The sequence below is a fragment of the Pseudopodoces humilis genome, chromosome 3 (assembly GCF_049639895.1).
Source record: "Pseudopodoces humilis isolate 2021_Gansu_Grassland_sample_001 chromosome 3, ASM4963989v1, whole genome shotgun sequence".
Lineage (NCBI taxonomy): Eukaryota > Metazoa > Chordata > Aves > Passeriformes > Paridae > Pseudopodoces > Pseudopodoces humilis.
The window spans coordinates 5,923,644-5,950,115 of NC_142202.1; the positions used below are offsets into that span (position 1 = coordinate 5,923,644).

The following is a 26,472-nucleotide window of genomic DNA, read 5'->3' on the forward strand; positions in this document are numbered from 1 at the left end:
GCTTTTTATCAAGTTCAGTGAGCTAGTGAATTAAATAGTAAGAATATAAGCAAATATAAACTAGTCCTAGATAAACCCAGGTATAAATCTTAATCTGGACAGAGTGCCTGAAGTCAGCAAAGCCCTGTACAGACACATGTGTCTTCCTAAGGAGAAGGCCATGACTCACTGCAAGAGTGCTCATAGGATTTTTTGGTTTCCTCTCTAGATTTTGTTTTTACACAGAACTGATGATTGTGTGTGCATGTTTGTTCCTTTATCTTAAAGATCAAAATCTGGTCCTGGGCAATTCTGAACATGTTGCAAAGGGGTTACATCTTCCACTGTTGAGCAATTCTAGTTACATCAGAGAATTTTACTGAGATCCTTTAGTCAAACTCAGAACACCAGGCTTTGGTCTAAAAGAGTGCTAAACTGTCTGAGTAAAACTGTACTAAACTTGAATTTAATTATTCTAATCTTGAATCTAATGATTGATAGTGTCTCCTGGCCTCAGGAATCCAGTGATAAAGATGTAATCTTCACACTGTTTTAAAAGGCTAAAAACACTATCCTAATTCTGAACTTGCTCCATGACAAGGAATAGCACTATACACTCATGTTGATGTCAGTTGGCTCCCAGGGCTGTAGAAACTGGTCCCCATGAACAAAGGCTTCTGCCAGATCTGTTCCACCACTGCCTGAACATCAGACAGAAGAGCAGCCAAAGGGCCATGGCTTAGCTATCTGCATTATCAGGACCAGAAATCTTAGGAGCTGAACTGGCTACCAGGACTGGCAAAAGTTGCAGTTTGAAGCATGGCTCTTGCTGTGGGAAGGAAGGGAGGAGTGAGGGCCTTTCCCTGGCATTTCTTTCACAGAAGTACAATAGTAAACCTCAATCTGGAGAATTTCTCCTGCTCTCTAGTTCTCAAACCCTGCTCTACTCCTTTCCTCTATACACCTGTTTTCAATGAAAACAGTCTATTAAACCTTCCCCCACCCTGCTGGGGGTGATGCTCTTCTGTCCTGCACAGACTGGCAGGAGTTCCACAGCCAGGCCCCGTGGTATAGGGGATGAGCTGAAGCTCTGGGCCATCAACCAGGTGAAGCCCTTGCAGCAGCACTGCTTTTGCCACAGTGAATGCATGAAGTGTGAAGAGGCTGGGGTGGGGGATCCAGCCAGGCCCCCCAGGGCTGTGGCGTGGTCCAAAGGGCTGAGGTGGTACCAGGAATACATCTGTCCTGTGGATAAGCAGAAGCAGGGAACCAGCTCAGGCAGTGGAAACCCTAGCAGAGGCTTTACTGCTGAGTATTTAGTCTTTGCTTATCTCAGTCATGAGTCACCTTTGTTCCATTTTTAGCAGATAAAAATAAGAGAAGGAAATCTTATGCAAAGAGACTGTAACGATGCTGTAACTCTATGACATCAGCTGCTGTTTGCCAGCATAGTGCATAGCAGGTGAGGAGAGGAGCTGCTCCAGGTAAGAGTTTCAGGTGCCTGTTAGCTACAGTGAGAGTGCTGGAGCTGAAGGACATGCGCTCCTCTCAGAACAAGTTGTACCTGATTACTTGATGGCTTGAAATCTTAGCAGCATTGAAAAAGCAGCACAGAACCTCTATCCTGTGTAGAAAAGGCTGTTTTGAAATCCACTGCAAGCAATAGGCTGCTAAATGTAGCTGCAATAGTTGCCTCCCCAGCTAAGGGACGCACGGCTGGATAGTGGAATGACACCTGTCTAAAAGTACTCTTAGGCACAACTTGCCCAACTCTTCTCCAACGATATGAAATATGCTCTGTTTGAATAAGGATTTGTTTCAAAAGAGAACTGTAGAGACTGGAAAATAGTAACATTTGACTCCAATTCTTTACTGAGGTCTGACAAGCTTACTGTGCATAATATTAAAGTTAGAGATTACATGGAATATAAAAATAAGCATCACAGGAAAGAAACTTTAGTTTGCTAGTATCTTGGCAGGAGAGTTAAAAGACTCCAATCCTAAACTTGAGGGGGTTTAAAGAAAATATTTTGTGACTGAAGCTATCTTGAGTAGGAGCTGCTGCTCTAGGAAACATTCAGTTGACTTGATTTTCTGGTATATGTATCAGCTTTGAACTGAACTCTTGGAGTTGTAGCTCTGGAAACATGGCAGTGTTTTTGGAATACCAGACCATGTTCCTAAGGCTTCTGTAACAAATACAGGGTGTTTCAGACTTCTGCACTGAACCTTAAATACAAAGAACTTCAAGTAAGGAATAACATTTTATCCTGTTGTCAAAATGATAAATATAAATATAAGTCTTAAACCAGCTTCAAAAAACACCTGTGTCAGAACTCATGGATTTAAATAAACTCTTGAGATAATTTTGTCAAGTTGCCCTTCCTGCATTTGGCAACAATTTCTAGAATGAATTTCTCAATTCTCATTCCCCCTTTTAGTCTCCCATTTGACACTTGGTGCCTCTTCAGAGCTCCATTGACTTCAGTGAGGCATGAAATTGAGGAAGAATTGCAGTTAAATCTGCTTAAAACAGAATTGCAACTATTTGTGCCAAGCCATAGGGAAAGCAAAACTCTCAACAGTCAAAAGAAATTCTCCACAAGTAAAAACAGAAAAAAAACTTGGCCTGAAAAATCTTTTGAAAGTTTGAATGCTTACAGTTAAATAGATAAAGTGAATACCTATTTTGGTTGTTCAATATTTTGTTTTCTTCCATCTTTGTTTGACAGTGTAGTGTAAAAATAACTAATTTCAACCATAGTAAAGTGTCATGAGGCAACTGAATGAAAAATATTGAATTTTTATAAGGCAACCCAGCTACCATCTCATTACCATAACTGGCAAACACAGGTTTTGAATTTTTGTTTGGGTTTTTTTCTCTCTCAACCTGTACTTCCCTAAGAGATAGGATGAACAAAACTGAAATGGTGAAGAACAAAACTGAAATGGTGAATAACAAAACTGAAATGGCGAATAACAAAACTGTAGGCAGTGACAAGAGGAAATAAGTCTCCAGAGATCCCATGTATGGAGTCACATTTAACACAAAAATCTAAGTCTGTGGCATGTCTTGAAATTATTTGTTCATTGGCTATGGGGAAGGCAAATAATCTTCTGTATCATGTCACTAAGTTTAGCAATGCTAATAAAAAGGTTTTGAAGCATAAGTACTACTTGCATGAGTAGGGCTATTGACCTCACTGGGTCTAATTCAATGGAGTGCTTCATTGAATGAGTAAGAATTGCACAACAGAGCCACTTGTTAGATTAAAACTGGGGTATTTTGAAATGCTACTTTTTTCTTTTTTTTTTTCTTTTTTTCCCCCAGCTGAGTAGTATTACAAGTCCTCATCTGGGCCTGCATAAATCTCATGCTCCTGGAAGCACTGAAAAATTTCATTACAAGAACAATAAGCAATAACTATTGTGTGAAGTCATTTCATAATTTCCTGTTCAGACACTGACATTTCATCATTAAACATAGGTTAAAGCTATGTCTGTTTTGTTCAGTTTTACTAGTTATAATAATAATAATAATAATAATAATAATAATAATAATAATAATGAGATTTGTCTGTTAAATATCAGTTGTCTTAATGTTCCAGATGTTTGTAGAAGAGAATGACTTGTCTGAATCGACGTGGTGATGACACAGAGGAGGAACAGATGGCACAGAGCTGCCCCTGCTCCATTCATCATGTCCAGTGGAAACAATGACAATACTGCACTGGTTCTCAGCAAATTACAGAGCTCAGCAAACAAATCAGCCTGACTGGCAGAGGTCTTGGAAAAGTAAACTGAAATCTGCCTTGCACTGCTCTAGAGGTTACATGGCTATGGATCACATCGCTGCTGAAAGAGGTCAGTAGAGAAATGTCCCAGGAAAGAGATTTTGCCTCTACCTAGAGCTTGTAAAGTGGTTTTCTTTTATAGTTTTTGGCTTGGCTGAGTAGTTCTGTTGGCATCACTGGATCTCGCTAGCTAAGTTTTTTATTTAAGAAGTAAGAATTGAAGAATCAACTTTATGAGAAATTTCCAGGTAAGAGTGTAGTAATGGCATCAGCTTTGTAATTGCAAGAAAATAGAGCAGAAGACACACTGGGCTCTCTTGTGCTTGCTGCTGAATTTTTGCAGGAGGCTCTTAGTTGCTATATAGTTATTCTTTTTGTCTTGGTGTGATTTTTTTTTTAATTAATGTTGGTTTTGTCTGATTATGACATTCTAGTCAGATACAGTTTATTTTTGTATCAGAAGATAAGGACAGAAGTGTATCAACTATGCAATTTATGAAGCCTTAATCCTTCCAAGGAGATAAAAGTTGCAGGTGTTACAAATGTCCTCAGGTTAGGTACAGATTCCTAAATGGATTTGTTTATCACATATCAATCAGATATTTGTATCAGACAAAAAAATCTCAGCAATTTCCGATGCTTTGAGTACTCAAAGTTTATTAACATCCAGATGCAATCAGAAAACTGGTTCTGGTAATATTGCCTAAGAACCCAGGCTGATGGCATCTCTAAAAGCTTAAGGCTTTCAAGCATTGTCTTGTCATCTTACCATGCCCTGTGCAGAACAAGGAGGTGCAGAGGTGTGGAGAGGCAGCTGTGCCAGCCCCAGGGCTGTGCAGGGGCTGTGTGGACCTGCCAGACGCAGAGGAGCCCTGCCCTGCCCTGTTGCAGCACTGGTTACGTGTGTCCACCTGTGCCATGGGTCTGAGTTGCTCTAGATTATTCCCTGACCAATATCAAACCATTTTGTGTCTCCTTCAAGTTGTGCAAGGCCAGTTGAGGGGATCTTTCAATGATGGTGTGTGGTTTTATTTCCAGGTGCAGTGTCATATCCCATGTATGTATTGCTAAAGATGCAAACATAGATATGGGGTTCTTCCATGTAAGGATTTAGAAAATTTAGTCTACAGCTGGTGCTGGTGAAATGTGGATGACTCAAAAGACATCCTGGGAGTGACTGACCAGCTGATGGCTGGTACTTGCTCTGGCTTTGTTTTTATGGTGTTTCCCTATCTGCTCATGAAGTCATCTGCATATCTAAGGCAGACATTGCCTCCAAGACCCATGTGTCCACATACATCAAATATAAATAGAAGTCATCAATGGTACATAGAATTTATGAGATGGATTTTTGTTGTCAGGGAAATGATTGTGAGAATAAAAAAGGGTTTTTTTACTGTGTACTCCGTTACCTGCATGCTCTGCTGCCAATTATCAGAAACTTGTTTTGCTGTTGATTTTAACAGAGGAATAGACTTGGGTTCCCAGTTTTTTCAGCTCGTTTGACATTGGTGTTTGTCCACTCAAAACAAGCATAAAGCTGTTTCATGTCTTTGTTTAGACCCTTATTGTTTCATGTAGTACGTAAATGTGAATCTGTCATGAACTGAAATTATCACAGTCTTGCAATTAGATTGCAAGACCATTTCACAACTCTGCTGTAAGTAACTGTACTCTGGGATGAGCAGGATTCCTACGAAATCCTTCTGGCTTAGAACATGACAGTTTTCTGGGATGAGCTTTCATGCTTTCTTGCAACATTTATTTTTATTTTATTGGTAGGTAATCCAGCACAGTATTATAAATGAGGACACTGTGAATCCAGTATTGTTATTTTAAATGATGTCATTGTGACCACTACAATGGCACTACATTTCTGATAGGGCCAAAAGTCTAATGGAAGGTTAGAATGTTTTGTACCCATTTCTTGAGTGCATCAGCAGAGTTCAGTCTTTTGACCTGTCCTATGTAACAAAGGAATTTTTATCAGAAAAGTGATTTTCTTCAAACACTGAGAGGCTACTTAGACAGGGCCCTACCCCACTCCGTTCTCTCTGTTGTTAAAACTTGGCTAATTAACCGTGCATATTTTGCTTCACTTTTCACCACACTCCTCAGCAGTTTATCTCAGAGCATTTAAAAAGGACTTAAACACTTTTACCCTGATTTCGATGTGAAAATCCAGTGGTGTTAACAGGATGATGACAAAGCAAGGAATAAAACCTAGAACCTGAGGATTCATTGATGCTTTCCTACAGATTCATAATAATTGTAGTCATGTCTTGCAAACTTTACTATCGTTTTTGTAGAATATGGTGTGTGATCTGCTGGTAATCTTAGAAATTCACCATCTTCTTGCCAAAGTATGAAGAGTGATCAGTCCTCAAGCCACTAAAGAGAAGTGCAGATTCAGTCTTGGTAGGATTGGTGTCCCCTGCAGTTGAATACATGCAGTTCTTGTACAGTCAGCACAGCAAATGTTTTCCTCCCACTTCCCAGAATGATAAAAATAGGGTATTGCTAGTGGTGGTTTTGGTGTTGCAAAGGAGACAATTACTGAGTTCTTCCTCCAGGGTCCAGGCAGCACAGATCCTCATACCTTTGAGTAATAGACTTAGGTGCAGGTAACAGGTAACATGATAGATATGTATATAGAAGCCTGAGTAATAGATGAGATGGCTTTGATTAAGGTACAGTTCTGAAGGGCAAAATTATTTTGGTTTGTTTTATTTTTCTGTTTTCATTTGGGTTTTTTGGTTGATTGGTTTTTTGGCTTTTATTTTTTCTTCTGCTCTTTTTTTTGTTGTTGAGGTTTTTTTTGGGGGTTGGGTTTTTTACTGCAGGAGAAATACTATTCTGTTTACAGATAATATAAGAAAAATATTCTGTTTACAGATAATTCTTGTGTATTTGGCCAGACTCATCCCTTCTATAAATCTTTCTCTCTGAATAGGATCAGATCAGGAATTTTAGTCAGCTTCTAGTGGTATTTGTTTTGTGAACACTGGCTTTTAGGTCATGATTAACAGATATCCAAATGGGTAGCTCTTCTCTGAGTTTTTTGGTTTTTTTAATTGCTCATTTAAACTCATGTTTAAATGTGATTTAAATTTTTAAATTTTTAAAAGTTCTATTTTCTTGTTATATTAAATATTCTAGACATTGAAAACTAAAATTTCCAAAACACTTAATTTGCTGTTTTATTCATAAAGATGCCGGTACTTCATGGGTCTTGAAATAGATAACAAGTATAGAGCTAGAGTCTGGAACTAGCAAAAGGATTTGCATAATCTGAACTGATGTCTTAACTGGAGATTCCACTTCCCTGGTGAACTTAATTGTGGGAGGGGGGAAAAAGACACATATGATATGTTAATTGTATTGCTTTGTGCCTCGAGAGGTGCTGAGCCTGCTGGGAAGAGCAGCTGGCAGCGGCACTAGCTGGGACACTGCTGCGGGAGCAGCACTGCTTGGTAAGTGTCCTTATCAGAGGAAGATGAGCAGTAACTGAGTGAGCAGACAGCACGTTTTACAGGTGTTTGATTTGCTGTGACAATCAAAGACATAATTCCCAAACAAAAAAAAGCTCCTTGATGGGATGGGGTTGCCGGAGTGCAGAGACAACGCCTTGCATTAGCTTGTTCATTTATCAGCAGCCCATAGGGGATAGGTGTGCAGGAGATACTACCAAGCATTCTTCCTGCAGCCTTATCTTCATCTCAGTCTCCTTTTCTCTTTCCAAATATGAACTCTTAGCCACTTAAGACCAACAACATTTTGCCATTATAATTGACATTATTATATTCAAAGTTCATTTGTCGTTGAGCTATACCTACAGATGCCTTCATGAAACCTAAACAAGACTGATTCATACAGAAATGAGGTGTTCTTGCCTAGAAAAAGCACCCAAAAAATAAAACTTTAAAAATCTTATTTCTGGTGGTGGATCTTGTGAAACTGTAAAGCAAAACATTTTGAAGTTTTACTGCTTCTGTGTCGTTTTAGTCGGTTAAGGGGCTATTTTCTTCACCCAAAATATTACAGTCTTATTAAGTTTAGATCACTGTTAAGCAGAATTCAAAAGTTTTATAGTACATTGAAGATATCTCACTTTGAAAATTACTTCAAAGGAGAAAATATATTTTAGCAATTTACTATGTGTCTAAGATAAGTTTTCAAAACCAACATAGTGTGTTCCCCTGTGTATTTTCACAGTGGTTTATTTAACATTTCATCTCCTGCATTCCACATACTCAAGTTCTAGGCTACTCTTTCAGTATATAACTTACATTTCATTGCCAGGATGGCACAGCAATTTTTTCTAATTAAAGAACTTCAAATATTTTTATTCTCCCAGCCTTTCATCCTAACTTTTTTCAAAACTGATATTATAATACAGCTTTCCTTTAGTCTGTCTCCACACTAATTTTAATTATTTTGGGAGGAAGGGATTCTTTTAAATGCTACCAGAGATGCTTCTGCTTTTACTTTTTGTCGCTAAAAACTGAAGCAGGAAAATTTGATCCAGGAAAGACCATACATGCATTTTCACAATTAAAAACCTTTTTTCTTAAAAGAAAGGATGAATGTTAGCTGTCCTTAATAGTTTCACATATGATAAAAGCCTGACTTGTTTTAAAACTAAATTAATTAGCTTTATAAAACTGTATTTCTCATTCATTGTATTAGCATGCCATTTATCCTACTACTGGCCAAACCGAGTTTAAAGGGACAGTTCACTCCAGAGAACATTTGTGCACGTGTCTGTAGTACCTAGCTCTAAACACATTTTCATTTTATTACTAAAATGCTTTCCATTTCCTTGCAGGTATAATGTTCTGTCTGTCGTGCTACTCATATAAGAAGAGATTAAAAAGAAATTTTAAAAAGCGTTTTTCCTTTACTCAGGGCAACAATCGTTGTTTTCAGCTAATATACGCTTAGCAAGATGAACCATGTAATTTTACAGATTACTCTGTTAAAATTTCCAAACATTTTGGCATTTTATAGGGAGTGATGTCACTCTACATTGAGTGTAATTCGGAGAAAAGAAACAAGGTTTCTCCCTGGGAGGTATTTAAGAGGTAATATATCTTTAAGTGTCTCCGCCTCTGAATCCACCCACTCCTTGATAGCTGCAGCAGTCTTGTTGACTCACAGAAGCCGTGTTCATGCAAGAGCCAGCAATGAGCAGTATTTTTCAGAGATTTTAAGAGCACACCTCCTGCTATGTATTTCGCGTTCTAGCTTGCTGGAGCTGAAGCTGTATGAAAGAAAGTTTTACGTTTTGAAGATATTGCAAAAGATAGTTCCTCCTCTCACCCTGGAAAATCCTGACAGACCAGTTGGATACCTTTCAGGCCTTAACCAAGAACTTTATCTTCTCATCCCACTGTCTTTTTTACAGTAGAAAGACCCAGGACACCCTTAAGAACTGAGAATCTGACTAATTTAAACAGATGGCTAATCCCAGTGCTGTGTGCAATGGACATCTACATCATCATCATCATCATCATCAGAAACAGAATAACCTCACAAAAAGTGGACTATCTAAGAAAAATGGAATCACTAAAGGAATGAAGGTAAGGTTTCATTGTTTACCCTAATTGCCTCAATATTGAAAACAAATAGGTAGTTGCAACATTACTTATTATGCTATTTTTATGGCCATCTTAGTGTCTATTGAACAGCTTGTATGGATTAGGCTTGTGTGTTAAGTTTTGCAATCGTGGGACCTAACGCTGCTTTTGTCTTCTAAACTGGAGAGAGAGTTGGGAATGCTCATGCAAATGGTGTTGATCCCATGGAACGACTTAGCCTCTAGTTCATATCAAACACAACACATGTAGTAACTTCCTTCTAAAGCCTAACTGGTGGTGGAGTTGACTTAGCAATGTATTAATCACTAGTGGAAAGATGTTTTGTCTGCTTCAAGTGTGTGTGGAGTAAATTTCAAGTGTGATTTGATGTCGTTCAAGTGTATCAACAAAAATACGTAGGCAGGGAAAGCTGCCTCTTCTTGATGTTTACAATTCTGCAGGGTTAGCTTAGCTGATCCACACACTTTACTCATGTGAGCAGCCTTGTACAACTTAAAATCCAAGTCAGTTTGCTTTCTGTTTTCTCAGACTGTTTTCTTTGAAGCAGCACTTCTTATATCCGTGAATATTTTGTAGAACTGTTGGCATGTACCATCCTGAGGAGTGAACAACAAATCTGAAAGTATAGTTCTACCAAAAGAGCCCAAATCTTAAAGGTTGTCTCTCTGATACCTGTTGTGACTGCGAGTTTACTGTCTGTCTTGCAATGTCCTAATTCAGGTTCTTGATGTGATCATTGAGAGAAAGTCTTGTAGTGACTACAGCTGGCTTTACAGCATGGTGTAGGGGTGACAGAAGGGATGGAGAATACTGCTTGTGGAGCCTGTGCACTCACCTGACCATCCCTGTTGGAAGCTTTAGACAAGGACTGTGGTGAGGGCTCCGCTGTTTTACAAATAAACTGCTATCTTTTATCTTTCTCTAAATGGGGCGCTCACACACCTCAGCACTCTAATGAGGGCACGCCCAGTGTCATGCTTAATGGTTGTCTGGCTTTAGGTGTCTCCCCTGGTATGAGTGTTTCCCAATCACTGGCTTGTGTTGGATGAGGAAAGCAAAATATCTTGCGCAATGATTGAAAAGGGCCTTTCTTGGATTCGCTTCCAGAAACCTAATTCATTATCCTCTTATTTATCACATACACCTCCTCGTCATTTTGTACATTAACTATTTGCCACAATGATGTTCTGAACCTTTGCTTTACACATGTGACATTTCAAGGACTAAGCTTTGCCATTCAGTTACTGTTAACATGCTGCAAATGAGTGATTTTGAAATCCTACGATGACATTAAGTAGGATTTCCTCCTTAATAAAAAAGAGAAGTAAACAGCTAGAGAAATAATGAATAATATTATTGAGGATGAGCAAAATAAAAAAATAAATAAATATTGGCCTGAAAGGGGTAGTAAAGGAATGAAGGAAATATTAGTAGATGCACTTCCAAGACTAGTGAAGTCTTCCAAGCACCTCATGGGTAGAGAAGAAAGTGCTTTACCCTGCTGCGTGACACCTGACAAGAGCACTGAACCACTTGTAAATACCATCCATGGCTGAGGGAAGTGGTGAGGAAGTGAAGACTTAGAAAGTTCAGGATGCTTATCAAAGGCAGATTTGGTAAGTGCGGGTCGAGCACTGTGCTCCGAATTACATTCCATTTCCCCTTTCTTCCTGCTGCAAACACAGATTGGGAAAGAAGGAAACAATAACAGACAAGAGTCCTGAATGAACCAGGAATCTCATTCCTGGTAGGAATCTCCCCATTCCTGTCTGGTCTGTTTCCCCGCCCCAGCTGCCTCACCCTGTTCAGTGCTTGTGCTTGATGCTATTTTACAGGAACAGATACTGTTCCTTCCTCCCTGCGCTGTTTATGAGCCTCACTGCTGGAGGTGTGCGACTCCACACAGTCCTCCGTGCACTTGTGCCACTTCTCACTGGGGTGTGCTTCCCACTTAACAGGCTGGGATCTGAGAAGCAGGGAATATGGCAGCTTGGTGCATGAGGAAGCCTGTACAAGGCTTCCAGGTTTCCCTTAATTCCAGTCATTCTTCCTTCTTCCTCTTTTGCTCTTTAGCCACCTTGTCCCTATTTCCCCTAACACTCTGACACACACATTTACGTGTTTTACTGCCCATGCAGTAAATTAATTGACCATTAAACACCTTATATAACAGAAATATAGTGCTAGTGTATTCAGGGGAGGTGTCTGGTGATGCTGGTTCTAGACTTGCGATAATTCCAAAACTTTTGGGCTTAGTTACAACTGTGCTACTTTGGAAGGAGGTGAGGAGGCAGAGATGCTGTGGTTTGAGAGAGGAAATTAGTGCAGAGGTTGCAGTGAAAGAATGGCACAGTGAAGGCTTCTAAGCCTATAGCAATAGTTTTGCACAATTGACTGCCTGGAACATCAGGCTTTGCAGAAATCAGCTCTATAAACCCTCTTTTTCCAAGGGAGCCCCCAGAAGCACTGGCTTCAGGAAATGCTGGCTTTGCAAACACTGCTTTTGCAAACACTTGCTCAAGAACAATGTGTTTTGCATCTCAGTGATGTAAGAACATTTTGTGTGTCAGTTCGTGCTTGAGAGAAATAGAGAAGTAATTCTGATACCACAAAACCCCCAGGTTTCTAAAGGATTTTGTTTAATGGTTGGGAAGGGTAATTAGGGACGATCAAATGTGGGGGAGCAGGGAGGCTCTCTTTGCTTCTAGCAATCTGTGGCATACCAAGGACAGAAAGGAGGTAGCTGAGTGATAGAGAAGCAGGGTAGCATCCTACCAGAAGAGAAGGTGTTGCTTTTGGGGAAGTGCTAGAGTGCTTTGTGGTGGGACTGCTTGTTTGGATGGCTTCTGTGATTATTTAATTCTAGCTGATAGCACAGACTGTCCATGTACTAACAGACATCAGGCTTAACCATGTCCCCACAGCCATGCTGGTATTCTTTGGAAGCTGGGCCATAGTAAGACCTAAACTTTGGGAAGTGGGTTGTGGACCATGTCTTCCACTTTATTAGTGCTTTTAACAGAAGCAGATGCTTTGTGCTCTTCTAGAATCCATAGTCTAGACTTGCCTTTGCCCAAAGCACAATTCAGTAGCTAAACTATTTATTTATGTAACTGAATTGAACACGAGAAGGTATTTTCCTAGTGATGGTTTCTTTGCTGTTATACTGCTGTTGATTGGATACCAATAATAGGGGAAGTTGAATTTATAAAACAATAAATATGTTTGTCTATTGGAAACCTTTTTCCCTATAAAACATATGCAACAGTTTCATTTCTTCGATAGATTATTTCCTTGGATGCCTTAGCTTCCAATACATTATCAAGCTGTTTGCAGATTCATTATTTTTATGTTCTGCACTGAGAATGGCAGGGCTTGGAAGAAATGTGTAGCTAACAAGACTATAGGGTTTTCCAGGGATTTCAGATTCCTGTGTGAAAGCAAAAAAAGAGCCTGGGACAGTAACATCTGTCCCACTTATCTGATGGCCCAAAAATGTGATAATCTCCAACATCTGAGGGCTCCAAAATTCAGAATCTGTTTATGTTTAACCTCTGTCCTGTGATATCTGAACCTCCTCCCAGCTCTTCTACTTAGCTATTTGGTTCAATATTCCAGCATCCAGTTTCAGTTCCTTCCATGCTCTTGGCATCCTAGGTTTTTCCTCTCTTTTCTGCTCTTCAGTGTCATTTATTGCCTAATGAGAATCTTGAAGAGTACATTGATTATTTAGAAAGAGAGTCATGAAAGGAATATGCCGTGCAACTGTTCTCATGGCAGTAACTTTCTTGCATGTTGTAAAGGTCTCCTGTAATTTCTTGGCTCTCTCTTCACAAATACAGACAGCACTTCAAGTGTTTCTGCAAACCTGGTGTAAGTGGGGCATTTTAGATGCATACTCAATATAAATGTTAAAGAGTCTGGTAGGAAAAATAATAAACTAATTCCTACAATCAGAGTCAAGCAATAAGGGTTATTGTTAACAAGGGAAGAGCAAGGAGAGGGGATTAAGGCTGGTCAGCCCTTTCCAACTGTTTGCAGCATCAGTTGTGCAGTCTGTAATGATCTACCAACATAATAGGCTTTTTTTCTGAAATATCTTCATATTTAGATATTCATTTGAAATAATAATAATTCTCAAATTGAAAGGGAACTTCATTGAGTCCAGCCTGTTTCACTTGCAGCAGCTCAGATTTTGGACATTTTCAATTGTTCATGTGTTCATGGAAAGTGCAATTGCAATTTGCCCTCTGGATTTCATAACTATAGTGACAACAGGAAAAAATTGAGATTTGGTTTTCAGTCAAATTCTCTGCCAATTACTGTACCTGTTGTTTCAGCTGCACCACAGATACGACCTCTTCATCCTCAGTTCCTGCCTTCTTTTCTCCTTGGTTTCAAGCCTGAGAAATGTGTTGCTTTGCACCTGCCCTCTCAGATAATAATCACAGGTCTCAGATCCACGCCCTTGTTTCTGTCATCTGCCCTGCTCTGTGATGAGCTCAATGCATTGGAAGCAGGAAACACTGAGGACATCTTTCTGCAGCCGAGGTGTCACCACTGTGTGGGCACATGTAACAGTCCCTGACTCTTGTAGCAATGCTTTGAGCGTGTTGCATGAGACTTTACATGTAAGGCTGAGGTTTTTCACATAGCTCAATATCTAAGATTGGTCTAAAATTGTTACCTTCTTAACACCTGGAAATCTCTAAATTCAGGTAATTAAATTTTGGAAGGTAAAGCCCTGGCAGAAATAGCAGATAGTAATTTACCTCAGCTTAAAAGGTTCAGCATGTCAGGTCTTCAAGGTCAGCCTTCTCTTAGCACAGTAACAGCCCATCCTACTCGTGAAAGCAAGTAAATGTATTGGGAAACTGGCTTAGCTACACACACATAACCCATGGCTGAGCTCCAGTGCAAAAATAAGTAATATACAAGAGATAGAAGCAGGAATGGCCTTTGAAAGAAGAATTTTGAAACATTCTGGGGGCATGTAGCGGTGGCATTTGGAAAGCCAAAGAGCTCCTGGAGTCAACATTTGCAAGGAGTATCAAGGGAAGCAAGAACAGCTTTTACTGCTACATTAGTAGTAGATGAATAAACAAGGAAAACGTGTTCCATCAACAAATGGAGTGGATAACTTAGTGACCACAGATGCAGGTAAGGTGTACTCTGTGCTTTCTTTGCCTCGCTTTTCACCATCAAAGTTGTCCAAGCCTATGTGTTGTCAAACTACCAGCAGTGAAAGAAGGTTTGAGTCATGGATCTCTTGAGAAATGGCAACCCATACAAGGGTGTGGGATCAGGAGGGAAGCACTCACGTGTGGTAAGTGATATCACAGTGATATCACACACTTTCAGCTTTGGAAGCTCCCAGGTGTCAAAGATCCCTGATAACTTAAAACAAATGTCCGACCTGTTGTCAAAAGGCAGATCATTTCTAGCAGAGGTTGCTTCTAGGAGCATAGAGGGGAAGGTGATTTGGAACAGCAAGCATAGATGTACCAGAGATAAATAATGTTTGAATATGCTGAGGTGACTAGATTTGTGTATGAGAGGTGATAGGTGTCACCTACCTTGACATTGGCCACACCACTCTCATGTGCTACTTGGGACATTACGGTCTCGATGGGCAGACTTCTATATGGGTAATAGCTGGCTCATCAAAGCTGGGTCATCAAAGCATGGTGGTTAATGGTTCATGCTTTGCCTGCAGGCTGGAGGGGTTTCATCTTTGTGGAGGGGGAGTGGGAATCAAGATATTGATGACAGCAGTGGGACATATGGAGATTTTCAGGGCTCAGCTGGGCAAAACCCTGAGCACCCTGCTGGGAATTTGGTGCTGACCTGCCTTTAAATACAAAGATGGAACAGAGACCATCTAGTCAAATTGAGTCTGTGACCTTTCTGTGGCAGGAGGCAGCATTTCTGTGGTGAGTCAGCAGAGTGATCCAAAAATGGATGGAACTGATGCAGAACCTCAGTCAGGCTTCTACGAATATTTGTCTGGCAAGCAGCTTGTTCATGCTCAATAGAGGTAATTAGTAATAGAAAGCCATGGTGTGGCTAATGCCATTGCCTGCCTATTTACATCCCTTCAGCATGAGAATTAATTACCTTCGCAAGCTTTAAGTGGCAGCCTGGCTTTCAGGAGAAAGGTGAAATGCATCTTCTACCTGTGACATCAGCAAGGGATGTAACTGGATGTATTCCATTGCAGAAGCAAGTTCATAAATAATAATGAGCAGAATGGTAAGATAATGGCTGCTTAGGGCCTATCTGGGTCTCTGTGTGAGCTGGCATATACAGGACCCAGGGATGACCACAGAACACTGAATGAAATGAAAAGAGAAAATTTATTTCCATTACCTTGTCAAGCTATGGGTCACCAAAGAGCACCAGGGCAGAGCCACATGGGCAGGGACACCAGAGATCTCAGTTCTTGCTAGAGGATCTCTGAACCTGCTGCTTTCACCTGTATTTCAGGGCCTATCACAGGTGTAGAATACCTCCCTGCTTCACTCTTTCCCACAGCAGGGAAGGAATCTCAAGAATGTTCGATTGAGTTCCTGTAAGTCTATCTCAGGCCTGTGTTATTGAAACACAGACATTGAACTTAGCCAACATACAAAGCTGAGCAACAATTGGTATATGTGCTTTTCTACACCTCAGCTGCAGATTACTTCAGCATGTTTATAATTCTCCTCAACAATCTTCTGTTATGCTCCCAGTTTCTATAAAATCTGACTTTTCACCAGAAAAATGTTTAGCATTGTGCTGCCTCTCTCACTGCTTGCTTTTTGCATGTGTGCAGTGTTTCAAATCCTGGCTTATAGGGTACAAGACAACCATAAAATCCTAATTCATCATGATATGCAGGTCTGTTTCTTCTGCCAAGAGACATATGAACTCTCATGGATTTTTGGGTTTTTGCTTTCTTTTTAAAGAAAAGTAGCTTTTGTTGTGGCTAGGACTGTGGCATTAACCAGCAAAGCCGGAAATGAAATTTCCCTACAATGACCAGTGGCTCAGCCAGAGAATTCCTGCCATTCCTGGCAGCTAATTTTTCCACAGAAAATACTTTGAGAAAGCAACCCAGCCAGGAATTTTGCGAGGCTGTTGTCTGAGGGAGTTGGCATTGTGGAATGGATATGGAATTGGGAAGAAAAACACCACTTAAGGACAAGAGCAGGCAGCAGGACCAGCAGTGTTTCATGCCAGACTGAAGAGCAGCTGAAGTGTTTTTCAGTTCAAGATATATGAATTGAAGCAGATGACCAGGACATTCTGTGAGATACCTCTAATATAAAACTGTGAGGTGAAGAGCTGAATTTCCAGGGAAGATGCCATCTATGTACATCTATTTCTTCAGAACAAAGTGACATTCAACCTGTTCTGGACAGGGGTCTTTCTCCTACCTGAAGTATTTTGAATTTCTAGGACATCCAGTGTAGATGTAACACAGTAATGCCTTATCTGTTCTACTGATCATCTTGGGGATTTTTTGGAAGTCATTCAGCTGCATCCTTGCCTTGGTTCTTTTGATCAAGTACAGGCATGTGCTCTGTCATTTCCCCCTCTTCCAAAAAATTTGTCCTTCTCCATCAGCCTACCAAGACATGGGGATTTGTTCACCTAAAAAATAAATATGGAAAAACAAATCTGAGATGCAGAGCTGAGACTTGTAGCTGACATAATGCTGCACTCTGCTTCCTCCAGGAATTTCCATTTCAGTTTCTGCTTCCCTGTTGCTGCTGCTGATTCATATGGCCTGAAGAGCTGCCATGCATCTCTCCCTGTGACTCACATGTAGCTATCTGAGACTTCAGCCTGGCTAATCTCACAGCCCAAAGCTGTCAGCCTACACCTGGAATCACAGCAGCCAGTTTGTATGTTCTTGAGCTTCCTGGGGCTGTTCTGCAGGAGAATGCCTTAATCTAGTTTGGAATTACCATTTCGTGCCCATTTGTTGTGTTTCCACAAAGCTTTGATTGTCCTCTGAAAGGACCATTTCTTCCCCTGTTGTCCCCAGGTTGCACTTCCTGCAGGTAAAGGTAAGCTGCAGTCAGGTTCTTATGCACCCTGTGCTGGGGGAGATCTTAAAGATTAGACACACCTGCTGCCTGGAGAGGGCAGGACATGGATGTTTTCACCCAGTCCTAGCAGCCGTGTGTCAGTGACTGTATTGATTTACACAAGACCTTGGAGCTCAGGAAATAGAACCTGAGAAATAAATTTCAGACCACCTATGGCTGTCACATTGTACCTCATTGTCAGCCATTCCCTGGAAGAATCCCAGCCCCGTGATCCGATAATTTCCTGATAACCAACCGCAAAACTTCAGGTGCTACACAGATCCCAACACCAAACTACAAAACAATTCAAAGTGAACACGATTTTTTGAAGGCATTTCATGGTTCAAGCAAGCATTTGAAAAATCACATTTTCTCTGCTTTTTGAGATCATATTCATGCAAGTTTCCGAGTTTGAGCGTTTGAACTTCCAACAATCTCTTGACATCAGTCTTGCTCAGAGGGAATGTTTTATTTTGTCTCTGGCACAAAATGTGTGTCTGCAAGTCTCTTGAAGTCATCTCTTCTTTATAAAAGGGTCTTTATAAACTGCTCCCCTGTCCAATATATTCCTTGCATCACTGTTACATAAACAGCTTGTTTGTGTGCATATGTGGGTGGTAAAAGTGTCTGGGAAGTTCTAGCAGATATAAGGGTGTGTTAATCTTGAAAGAGGAAATCTCTTTGGCTTTTCATGGTTCTATTTCAATGAGAAATGAAACAAAACTGCAATCTCCACCCCTTTTCCTCTCTTATAATCACAATCAGCTTCCCCTGTGGGCCTTATCCTTGGTTTCTTTCCACTTGCTTTAGGTTACAAAAACTCTTGGGGAAATAGGCCTTTAAGTATTGGATTGGTGCATCTGTGGGTATATAAGTAGTAACAGGTGTTAAAAAGCAAATTCTCGTTTCTCTCTGTCTACAGCGCAGTTTTATCCCAAATAAGAAGTTACTTTATTAAATGATCTGGAAAGAATCCCATGTGGACGAAACTTGTCTATTGTTACTTTTTGGCTCTCAATACATATTTTAACTGTGTCTTTTCAGGTTGAACTCAGAACCTTTGCTTCTTAAATCTGTTTTTTACCCATAACCAAGCAGGAAGTACAGATTCAAAAACAAAAAAAAAGTGTGTTTGCCAAAATCTACAACTTTTATAGGAAAAAGTTAGTATTTTTGTTTTTCATTCTGAGACAAGTATGCTGTTGATATATGCCAAGTCTAATTGCTTTTTCTTAAAATCTGTTTTCAAGGGTTAGAAAATGTATCCATTCCATAATTTGTGTCTATTTTCAGATGTGTGTTAATGGAACTGGTATGTTGATGTGCATAGTGTGAAATGCTGGATATGCTATGAGCACTAGCAAGTTAGCAAAATAATTATGAGGTTGTGTCCTGAGACGGGAGACTTGTGCTTTGGGAATGGAGGAGCAGCTTTAATAAAATCTGGTTTCACCTTGGGTTAAACCTTTTGTCCAAGAAGAGGTATAATTTATTACCTCCCTGAAGAAGAATTAATTGATGGCCTCCTTGCATCTCTTACTCACCAGTGAAAGGTAAAGAAATAAAATTGTGCACACAATGACTGTCTTGGGCTTAAGATATTCAGGATCAAGAAGGGCTTCAGGGAGGCTGTTTTTTGTCCACATGTCTATTGTAAGGATGGGAGCTGAGCAAACTGTCCCCATGGTCCTCTAGCAGAGGATTTGTTGTTAGAGCAGCAGCACAAAGTAATGTCTGCAAGATCATTCCACTTCCCTGCATGTACAATGTCTTCCAAAGCACTCAAGGTCATCTGTCCCTTTCCAACAAGCCCTTCTCTGCACTTCATTAGCATCTTGGCTCTTACTAAATTTCTGTTGAGGTGAGAGTAATCTCTTCCTTTCACTGTCTTCCTCTACAAATGAAGCCCTATCATCACCTCTTTGATTTGGTAAAGAAGCACAGTAGGTTTTGCACCAGAGATAAATCTCTGGAGGTCCTGCAAGAATGAAAGTGAAATGAACAGACACTCTATTAGTAATAAACAAGACAGCATTACCGTGCAAGACAGATAAAAAATGAAGCTCTTTTAGCTTCCATCTAACCCCCAACCCAAAGTACCCATTAATGTACACTTTTGAAAATCACGTATTAACTTCCTTATGCTTCCACCACAGCATAATTAAATCAAGCAAGTTAGAAGATAAAAATTAGCTTTACCTATTGTCTTAGTTTAGGGCAGTCACCCCAGGACACCTATCCATAGGTAGAAAACATTTAAAATTTGCAGAGATAAGGTAACATTAGCAGATTTTTATATCTGTGATTCAGTATAACCAAAGACCTTTAGAATTCTTGCATGTGGGCTGAGAATCACATGGGTTTATTTAAGTAAATTGAAGTATCATTTCAATCTGTTTTTTTGGGATCATTATCAGAGACTAAGGCTTTTTTGACTGTTTAAATGTATACCTCCTGAGAAACAGTGTTGTAAGCTTGGCATTTTGTTATAAAGATGTTGACATCTAGAGGAAACAAAATTTCAATCAATGGCAAGTCATGCAGATTCTTAAAACCTCAGGTAGGCATATTAGTTTTTATTCCCTACTGAACACTTCATAGGTGTCTGAAATGTATGTGACTGGGGAGAGGAGTGTTATGGGAGGGGGAAAACACCACCTACATAGTTTCAGCTTTCAGCATGGTAGAATTATAAAATCTTGGCTGGTTTCCTAAAGAAACAAAACTTATTTAGTGATGCTATCTGTCTGTCAACTCATTAAAAGCTTGTGAACTCGTGAGCCATTTTTGCACCATCCACTCTTTGCTTTAAGTAGGCTTTTGGACACAGGAGGAAGATCCAGCACCTTCCCACCTGAAATAATAACAGTCACAAGTGTGAACTCATTCCTCCCGTGACCCAGGCAGTCTGCAGCAGGAAGGAGATTTGACCTATGTTCCAAATAAGAAAGAAGCTTTTGTCAGAGTGTTCCTTTATTTTACACGAAAGCCAACATGAAACACACATTAAAAAAAAAACAGAATTTATTATTCCCAGAGCTCACACTACTCTGTTTACTTCTGCTCCAACTCATTTCTGCATGGTGTATACCTTACCATTGCCTTTCTCTGGAATTTATTTAGTCCATAAACTTTCTGAGATAAAGACATTTTATTTTGTTAACTAGTTGTAAAATACTTGGTGCACATGGGATCAGTGTCTATTAAGGGTACCTTTATTCACAGGGGGTTTTATCCATGTTTGCCACTTTTTCAAATATCAGTGACTTGTCATCAGTATTGTGTAAAGCAGTTTCCCTGTCTCATGTTCTAGTTGATGCTACTAAGTCAGAATGAAGTGTGTTTTGGCGTCATTTCTCATGGGACTATCTACAGACGAAACTTGAGTTCATGTTAAACGTTATTGCTTTCCCATAATTCACTTCTAACTCAGTCAGGCATCAGCTCTTCATCTTTACTGCGGTCTGATCCAGACATGAGAAGTTCCAAACTCATCGTTGTCACCTGGCTGGTGTTTCTCCTGTTCACAAGGGCTGTGTGATTTCAGTTCACCTCCTGTTGATCAAGTATCTCACCTGCTCAGCAACAACATTCCCGCTGGAGCTGTATTTCAGGACATCAGCTTAAAGAGAGAAATGCAAACCTGTCACTCTGTGACAGGTAATTCACGTTGAGCTCAGGCTGGAGGCTTGATGGACAAGCATTTTAAAGGGCTTTGAGTACTTCTACCTTGAAATTAACATGAACATTATGAGAATATTTTATTTTGCAGGGCTACACACAGAATTACTTGAATAGCATGAAATTATTTTAAATAGCTTTTAACCAGAGATCCAAGAAGGCTTGTGCCTTTAAAATATAGCCTAAAAAGACTGACAGAAGATAGTTTGAGGGTTGTTTAGTTTTCTTTTTTTATTGAGTGATTTTTTGCTGGAGAAGATAATCAAAACATCTTTGCACTCTGACACTTCTCAATAAGTAACCACCGTGGTTGACTGACAATACTTTGTTCGCAGACTCCACTGTTTGCTGCTTATTCCTATATTTCTTTTTTCCAGCCCTGTACATCTTCCAGGTTTATGGCTACATTTCAAGGCTACATTTAATCACTGCTGCACAGTGTGTGGCATTCTTGGTGTGCTACATCCCCACTTAGATGCATGGCCCAAAAAAAAGACACTTTCCGCAGGATTCATGATGCAGGGTTTGCAATGCAGTATTTCAGCAGAGGTAACAGAGATGGGCATCGATCATCTGTAACAAATCATATTTGCCATCTGCACCTTCTTGGAATAGGAGACAGCTTTATCAATGGGATGATGGTGATAAAAGGATTTACCAAGCCTGACGATAAATCTTCTGACACAATTTCTTGAAACTTGTGGTAGAGACAAATGGACCAGTGTTACTTCCTATGCTATTGGATAAAGGAATAGTTTTGTTAACTTGAAACAGATACTGGAGTCTTGTTTCTTTATTAGCCTCATTTAGCCATGGTTAAAACAAGCTGACACACCTGTGCTTTATCTATTCACATTTTCTGACAGAACATTGCAAAATTGAATAGGAGTTTGTGGTTTTGGAGGGTTTTTTCAGTCCATATTGTTCAACATGTAAGGTTTAGCAGAGCTCATAAACAACAGTGTTTGAACAATCAAGTAGGTAAGAACATCAGCAGTGCCTTCAAACAGTCAGTTTTGAAAAGAGAATTCAGTTGGGTGAGGGAGATGGGAGAAATAAAAAAATGCATACACACGCAAGGCTTTGAAAGGGAAGGGTGTCTTGAAAGCTGGCAGAAACAGGTCTTTATATATGGATACTGGTCACTTTTGCATTAGGAAAATTAATTGTCAAGCTACCAGATACCTAATAGTGGTTAATTTCATATTAAGGGTGATCATCAGCTGGATACAAGGCTGCTGATGTCCTAAGCAGGCTACAACTATAAACAAACGCTTTGGTTTAGGTCCCACTTTCACACCCGGGGAGAACATACTTGGAAATGAGCCGCTCATGTCTGCAGCGATTTGTAATTATTCAGGTGTCGATATCGGAGACAAGGAATGGCAGTTGCTGGGTTGTAACTCCTCCTCACTTTCAAGGCCAGGTCGGCACAATCCATGTTGGTGAAGAGCTCTCTCCAAGTGACAGTGGGCCAGGGGAGGTGCACAGGAGGGAGGCAGATGAAGCAGTGGTCGGACTGGAGAGCCTGGCTGCCGTCAGCAGTGCGGGGTGCTGGCTGCAGGGAATGAAATGCCTGTGAGAACTGGGCCAGGGGCGTGCCGGGCGCCTGGCCCTGGGCCACAGAGGGAAAGCCAAGAGGAGGTGAAAGGTGAATGGGTTGAGTCCGTGGCAGGTGATCTCAGCCAAGAACCACAGGGAGGAATGGTTCACGGAGGGGAGGATGGAAATCTGCAGGCAACTGCAGTCTTGAAGGGAGTTGGTTTTCTTTTTCATAAATAGCAAAAAAATAAGACTGGAAGGTGGAAGTAGCTGCAGAATCACAAATAATTGCACAGCTAGCATGGGTATTGACTAGCTGTAGTACTCAGAAATTAAATGCTTTAGTGTTGACTGAACGTTTAGTTAAAACAGAAGCATCAGTGGCTGCTACTGCCTGCTCTTTTCTATACTCCCATTAGGAAAATTCTAGCACAAGCTCTTTTGTAGCTGCTTGCAATACTTTTCTTCAGTTTGTTTGGGTCTGTAAGAGTGCTTTAATCCATTTTGTCATACATTCTTCAAAGGTATATTTTGCTTTTTTAAAATTTTATTTCTAGATTCCAAAATTGTAATGTTTCTGGGGAAATGTGGTGTCCTCTACAGCATGTCTCTTAAGATACCAGAAGGAGATTTCAGGGCTGTGTGGGACTGAGATGGATCTTAGGAAATGAGGACAGAATTGTAAGGGTTTGTGTAGGAATGCAAGACTTCCACGTTATTCTACTGAGATTTGTAACACAGGAAAAAAGTCGTTAGCAGTTAACTCAAGTTCGCTACAAAGGGACATATATGGAATTTCAAAATAATTCCACTCGGCTTTGCAAACTAAGTGGTCACATTTTTGGAATGGCTCCCACAGAAAATAAAAATATTTCAAAATTCTGTGGTCTGTGATCTTTTCTCCTGACGGTGTAGGAATGCCTGTGTCAAATATTTTCCATTCCTGGCATGGACTTATTCCCCCAGAGGTTATGTTCTGTTTCAATGTAAATAATCTATATGGTGCGATGCACCTGAGCGAAGATACTTTAAAGATTTTGCATTCCATTCCAGTCAAGACCTATGTGATAATCTGAACCTTAAGCATAATTGTCTTTCCTTCCTGTATCGTCCTGCATATCTTCACTGCACTGTCTGTTGCATTTTCAGTCCTCTGTAGGAGCCAACCTTACTCCTTGGCCGATAGAATCCCAATTTGGGTCCTCTTCCATTGGTCAGGGTTTTTAAAATGAAGTTCTGATCTCTTTTGTTCATTGACAAATAACAGAGGAATCTGGATTTTACCCCATGCTTTGTCTTACAGTGATTCTGTGAGAATAAAGCAGAAATACATTGGTAAGCTACTCATACAGAATCTATGTTTTTGAATATTTGATATGAAGTGATAGCATCTCTCTGACTGCTTTTCTCTGGCTTTTCCAAATTTGGCATGAGTTTTTGCTGGTACCTTTCAAGGTCTCTCAGGGAAGCCATTGCCTTTCACTGGACATTTCTATATAATTTTCACACAACAGCTCCAGTGGACACGGCCGTACTGAGCACTGGGCTTGGTCTGAACTGCCTTCATCCGAAAGGGGAAACCTTTCATTCACTTCTCTCGTGAATTAAAGCTAGAGCTCACAGAGCACTTCAGGGATTACGCTCTGGAACTGTTTTTCTGGAAGCAAGATTCATCATTTTTCAGAGTTTCTCTGGGGCCTTGTGCTGCTGCTCACAGCTGTGCCTCCCAAGCACCGACTCCTGCTTTCTCACAGTGCCTTAGCTGCATTCCCCACTGAGACACCCTGGATTTGCCTCGTCGGTCCCTGCTTGGGGGCAGCTCTACCTGAGTTTTGTCCAAGGGCTTCCACTGTCTTCTTCCTAAGCAGAATGAGACAAAAAGTTATGGCGTAGGAAGTGCAAATAGTATTTTACTATATTTACTTCCAGCAGCTTTAAGAGATTAGCTTTGATCCATGAAAAAAGAGGGGTGCAAAAAGAGACAACAATACTATCCAGTATGAATTTGGTCCTCAGAGGGGGATATTCTTGAATTATGATGGTTGTCTTGCATGTCTGCTTGCCATTCTTAATTTTGTATCAGCTGATATTTTTTGCACAGGCTGATATTATTACATTAGTCCATAAGGGAGCTGTCAGGATGGGCATATAAAATTTTGTAATTATAATTAATACTGAGTATGAGGGGAGTGCCCAGCTTTCCCTGTGGGCTGGGAAAGAACATAAAATCAGGAGTTGTCAGAGCATACTAATATTGTTTCAGAATTCACTGTAAAGCATTATGTCTGAAATCTCTAAATGCTTACCTACAGGAGTGTCTCCTTGCACAGATTTTGCTAGGAGTTTCTGTCGTGGGACCTCAGGTAGTTTGCTGGGGTTTTTTCCCCCTATTGTAGCTGAACTTTATTCATTCTTTATTAACTGATTTCTACCATGGAACATGCTACTGGGATCATTTTGCATATGTTGACATTTTTCACAAGAAAATTATATTTTTCTCTGCTGGATGGTAGTCTGTAAGTATGTAGTTCATCTTCTCAGGGGAGTCTCTGGACAAACTGAAGTTGTTGGAACAAATTTGAGACCTCTCTTCACTGCAGTTGAGAGAGACATCTAGGACCTTTTGTCATTATTTGCCTCTGCAGAAATACATTTGTAGCAGTCATTAGAGAAGGGCACAACATTTCTCTTATGCTCAGGTTTGTATTTTCGTGTTGTTTTTTTTTTTTTTTGCAGATGTGGAAGGGTAGAGTTGAAACATGAGATCTTCTGAAAAAGGGTTTTTTATCTTCTGCATGAAGTTTCAGTGTTATTTGCTTATGTATAAGTTTAAGCAGTAACTTCTTTCTTTCAGAAGTAGGAGACTACTAGTATTTTAAAATCTTTCCATTTTAACAGGCTTTAAAACTGCATTCCTTTCACATGAGCCTTCCTTTTGGATTATGTTGACAAGAGATCAAATTGGTGTCTAGGCATCTTCTGTTGCTCTTGAAACATATCAGGTAGTTCAGGAGATTGTTCTTAATCAGAGCTTCTATATCCTTCATCTGCCAGTCTTTGCTTTGCCAAATATTATTGCTCTATCTCTGTACTTCCAAATTTAGGAACACAGATACAGATGTGTGTACCAAAGTGTTATCCTAAAGAAAAGTTGAAGAAACATTATCCAATCTTTCAGAGGATTGGTCTACTAGAATGCTGATAAGTAAAGATGTTAATGAGGTAAAGATAAAAGGGAGGGGGTGGTTCTTTGTCCACAAAAGAGGGGGAAAATGCCTATAGGGACTTTTTATTACACAGATTTTTGAAGTGTGCTGAACTGATTTAAGTTCCCCAAACATCAACAGTTGCCTAGAGTCAGAGTAATATTAATTTTATTTTCATTTTAAGCAGAAAATCTGTATATCTGTTTCCTTATTCCAGCATCTATGATTTAGAGGTTCTTTCTGCTTACATTTCACCCTCAGAAAATATGTACCAGCTGTTTTTTGCAGTTCTCAGTCATTTCTGTTCTACATTTCATATCATAGTGAGCTTTATGAACTTTATGAGGTAAGTAGGAAAATAGGACATGATGCTTAAAAGTATTTTGAGATGTTATCTGGTCCATTTCTTCCAAACAGTTCTATCCAGGGCTGGTTTTCTGCTGGAATATCTTGAAGGCTATTCTGGAGCCTCTTAGCTCATAAAATGTGCCACTGTGTTTTGGGGTTTTGTTAAGACTGACAGCACTGCTTTCTGCTGTCTTCTGCTAGACAATATTAGCTTTGACTTTACAAAAATATCCCTACCAGAGGTTTA

At 40.1% G+C, this 26,472-nt stretch overlaps 1 protein-coding gene across 3 annotated transcripts in view; it reads left to right on the forward strand.

Moving 5' to 3' along the window:
* The first annotated feature begins 3,738 nt into the window (after positions 1 to 3,738).
* Positions 3,739 to 26,472, forward strand: part of SPTLC3 (serine palmitoyltransferase long chain base subunit 3) — an 85,736-nt gene continuing 63,002 nt past the window's right edge. For 2 of the 3 annotated variants that reach the window (XM_005525433.2, XM_088053013.1), the window contains exon 1: positions 8,960 to 9,355. In XM_005525433.2, coding sequence (XP_005525490.2) covers positions 9,233 to 9,355 — 123 coding nt within the window. In that variant the 5' untranslated portion in view covers positions 8,960 to 9,232. Of the gene's footprint in view, positions 3,844 to 8,959; positions 9,356 to 26,472 lie in introns of those variants that run through there. The other variant, XM_088053012.1, reaches the window with a different exon arrangement.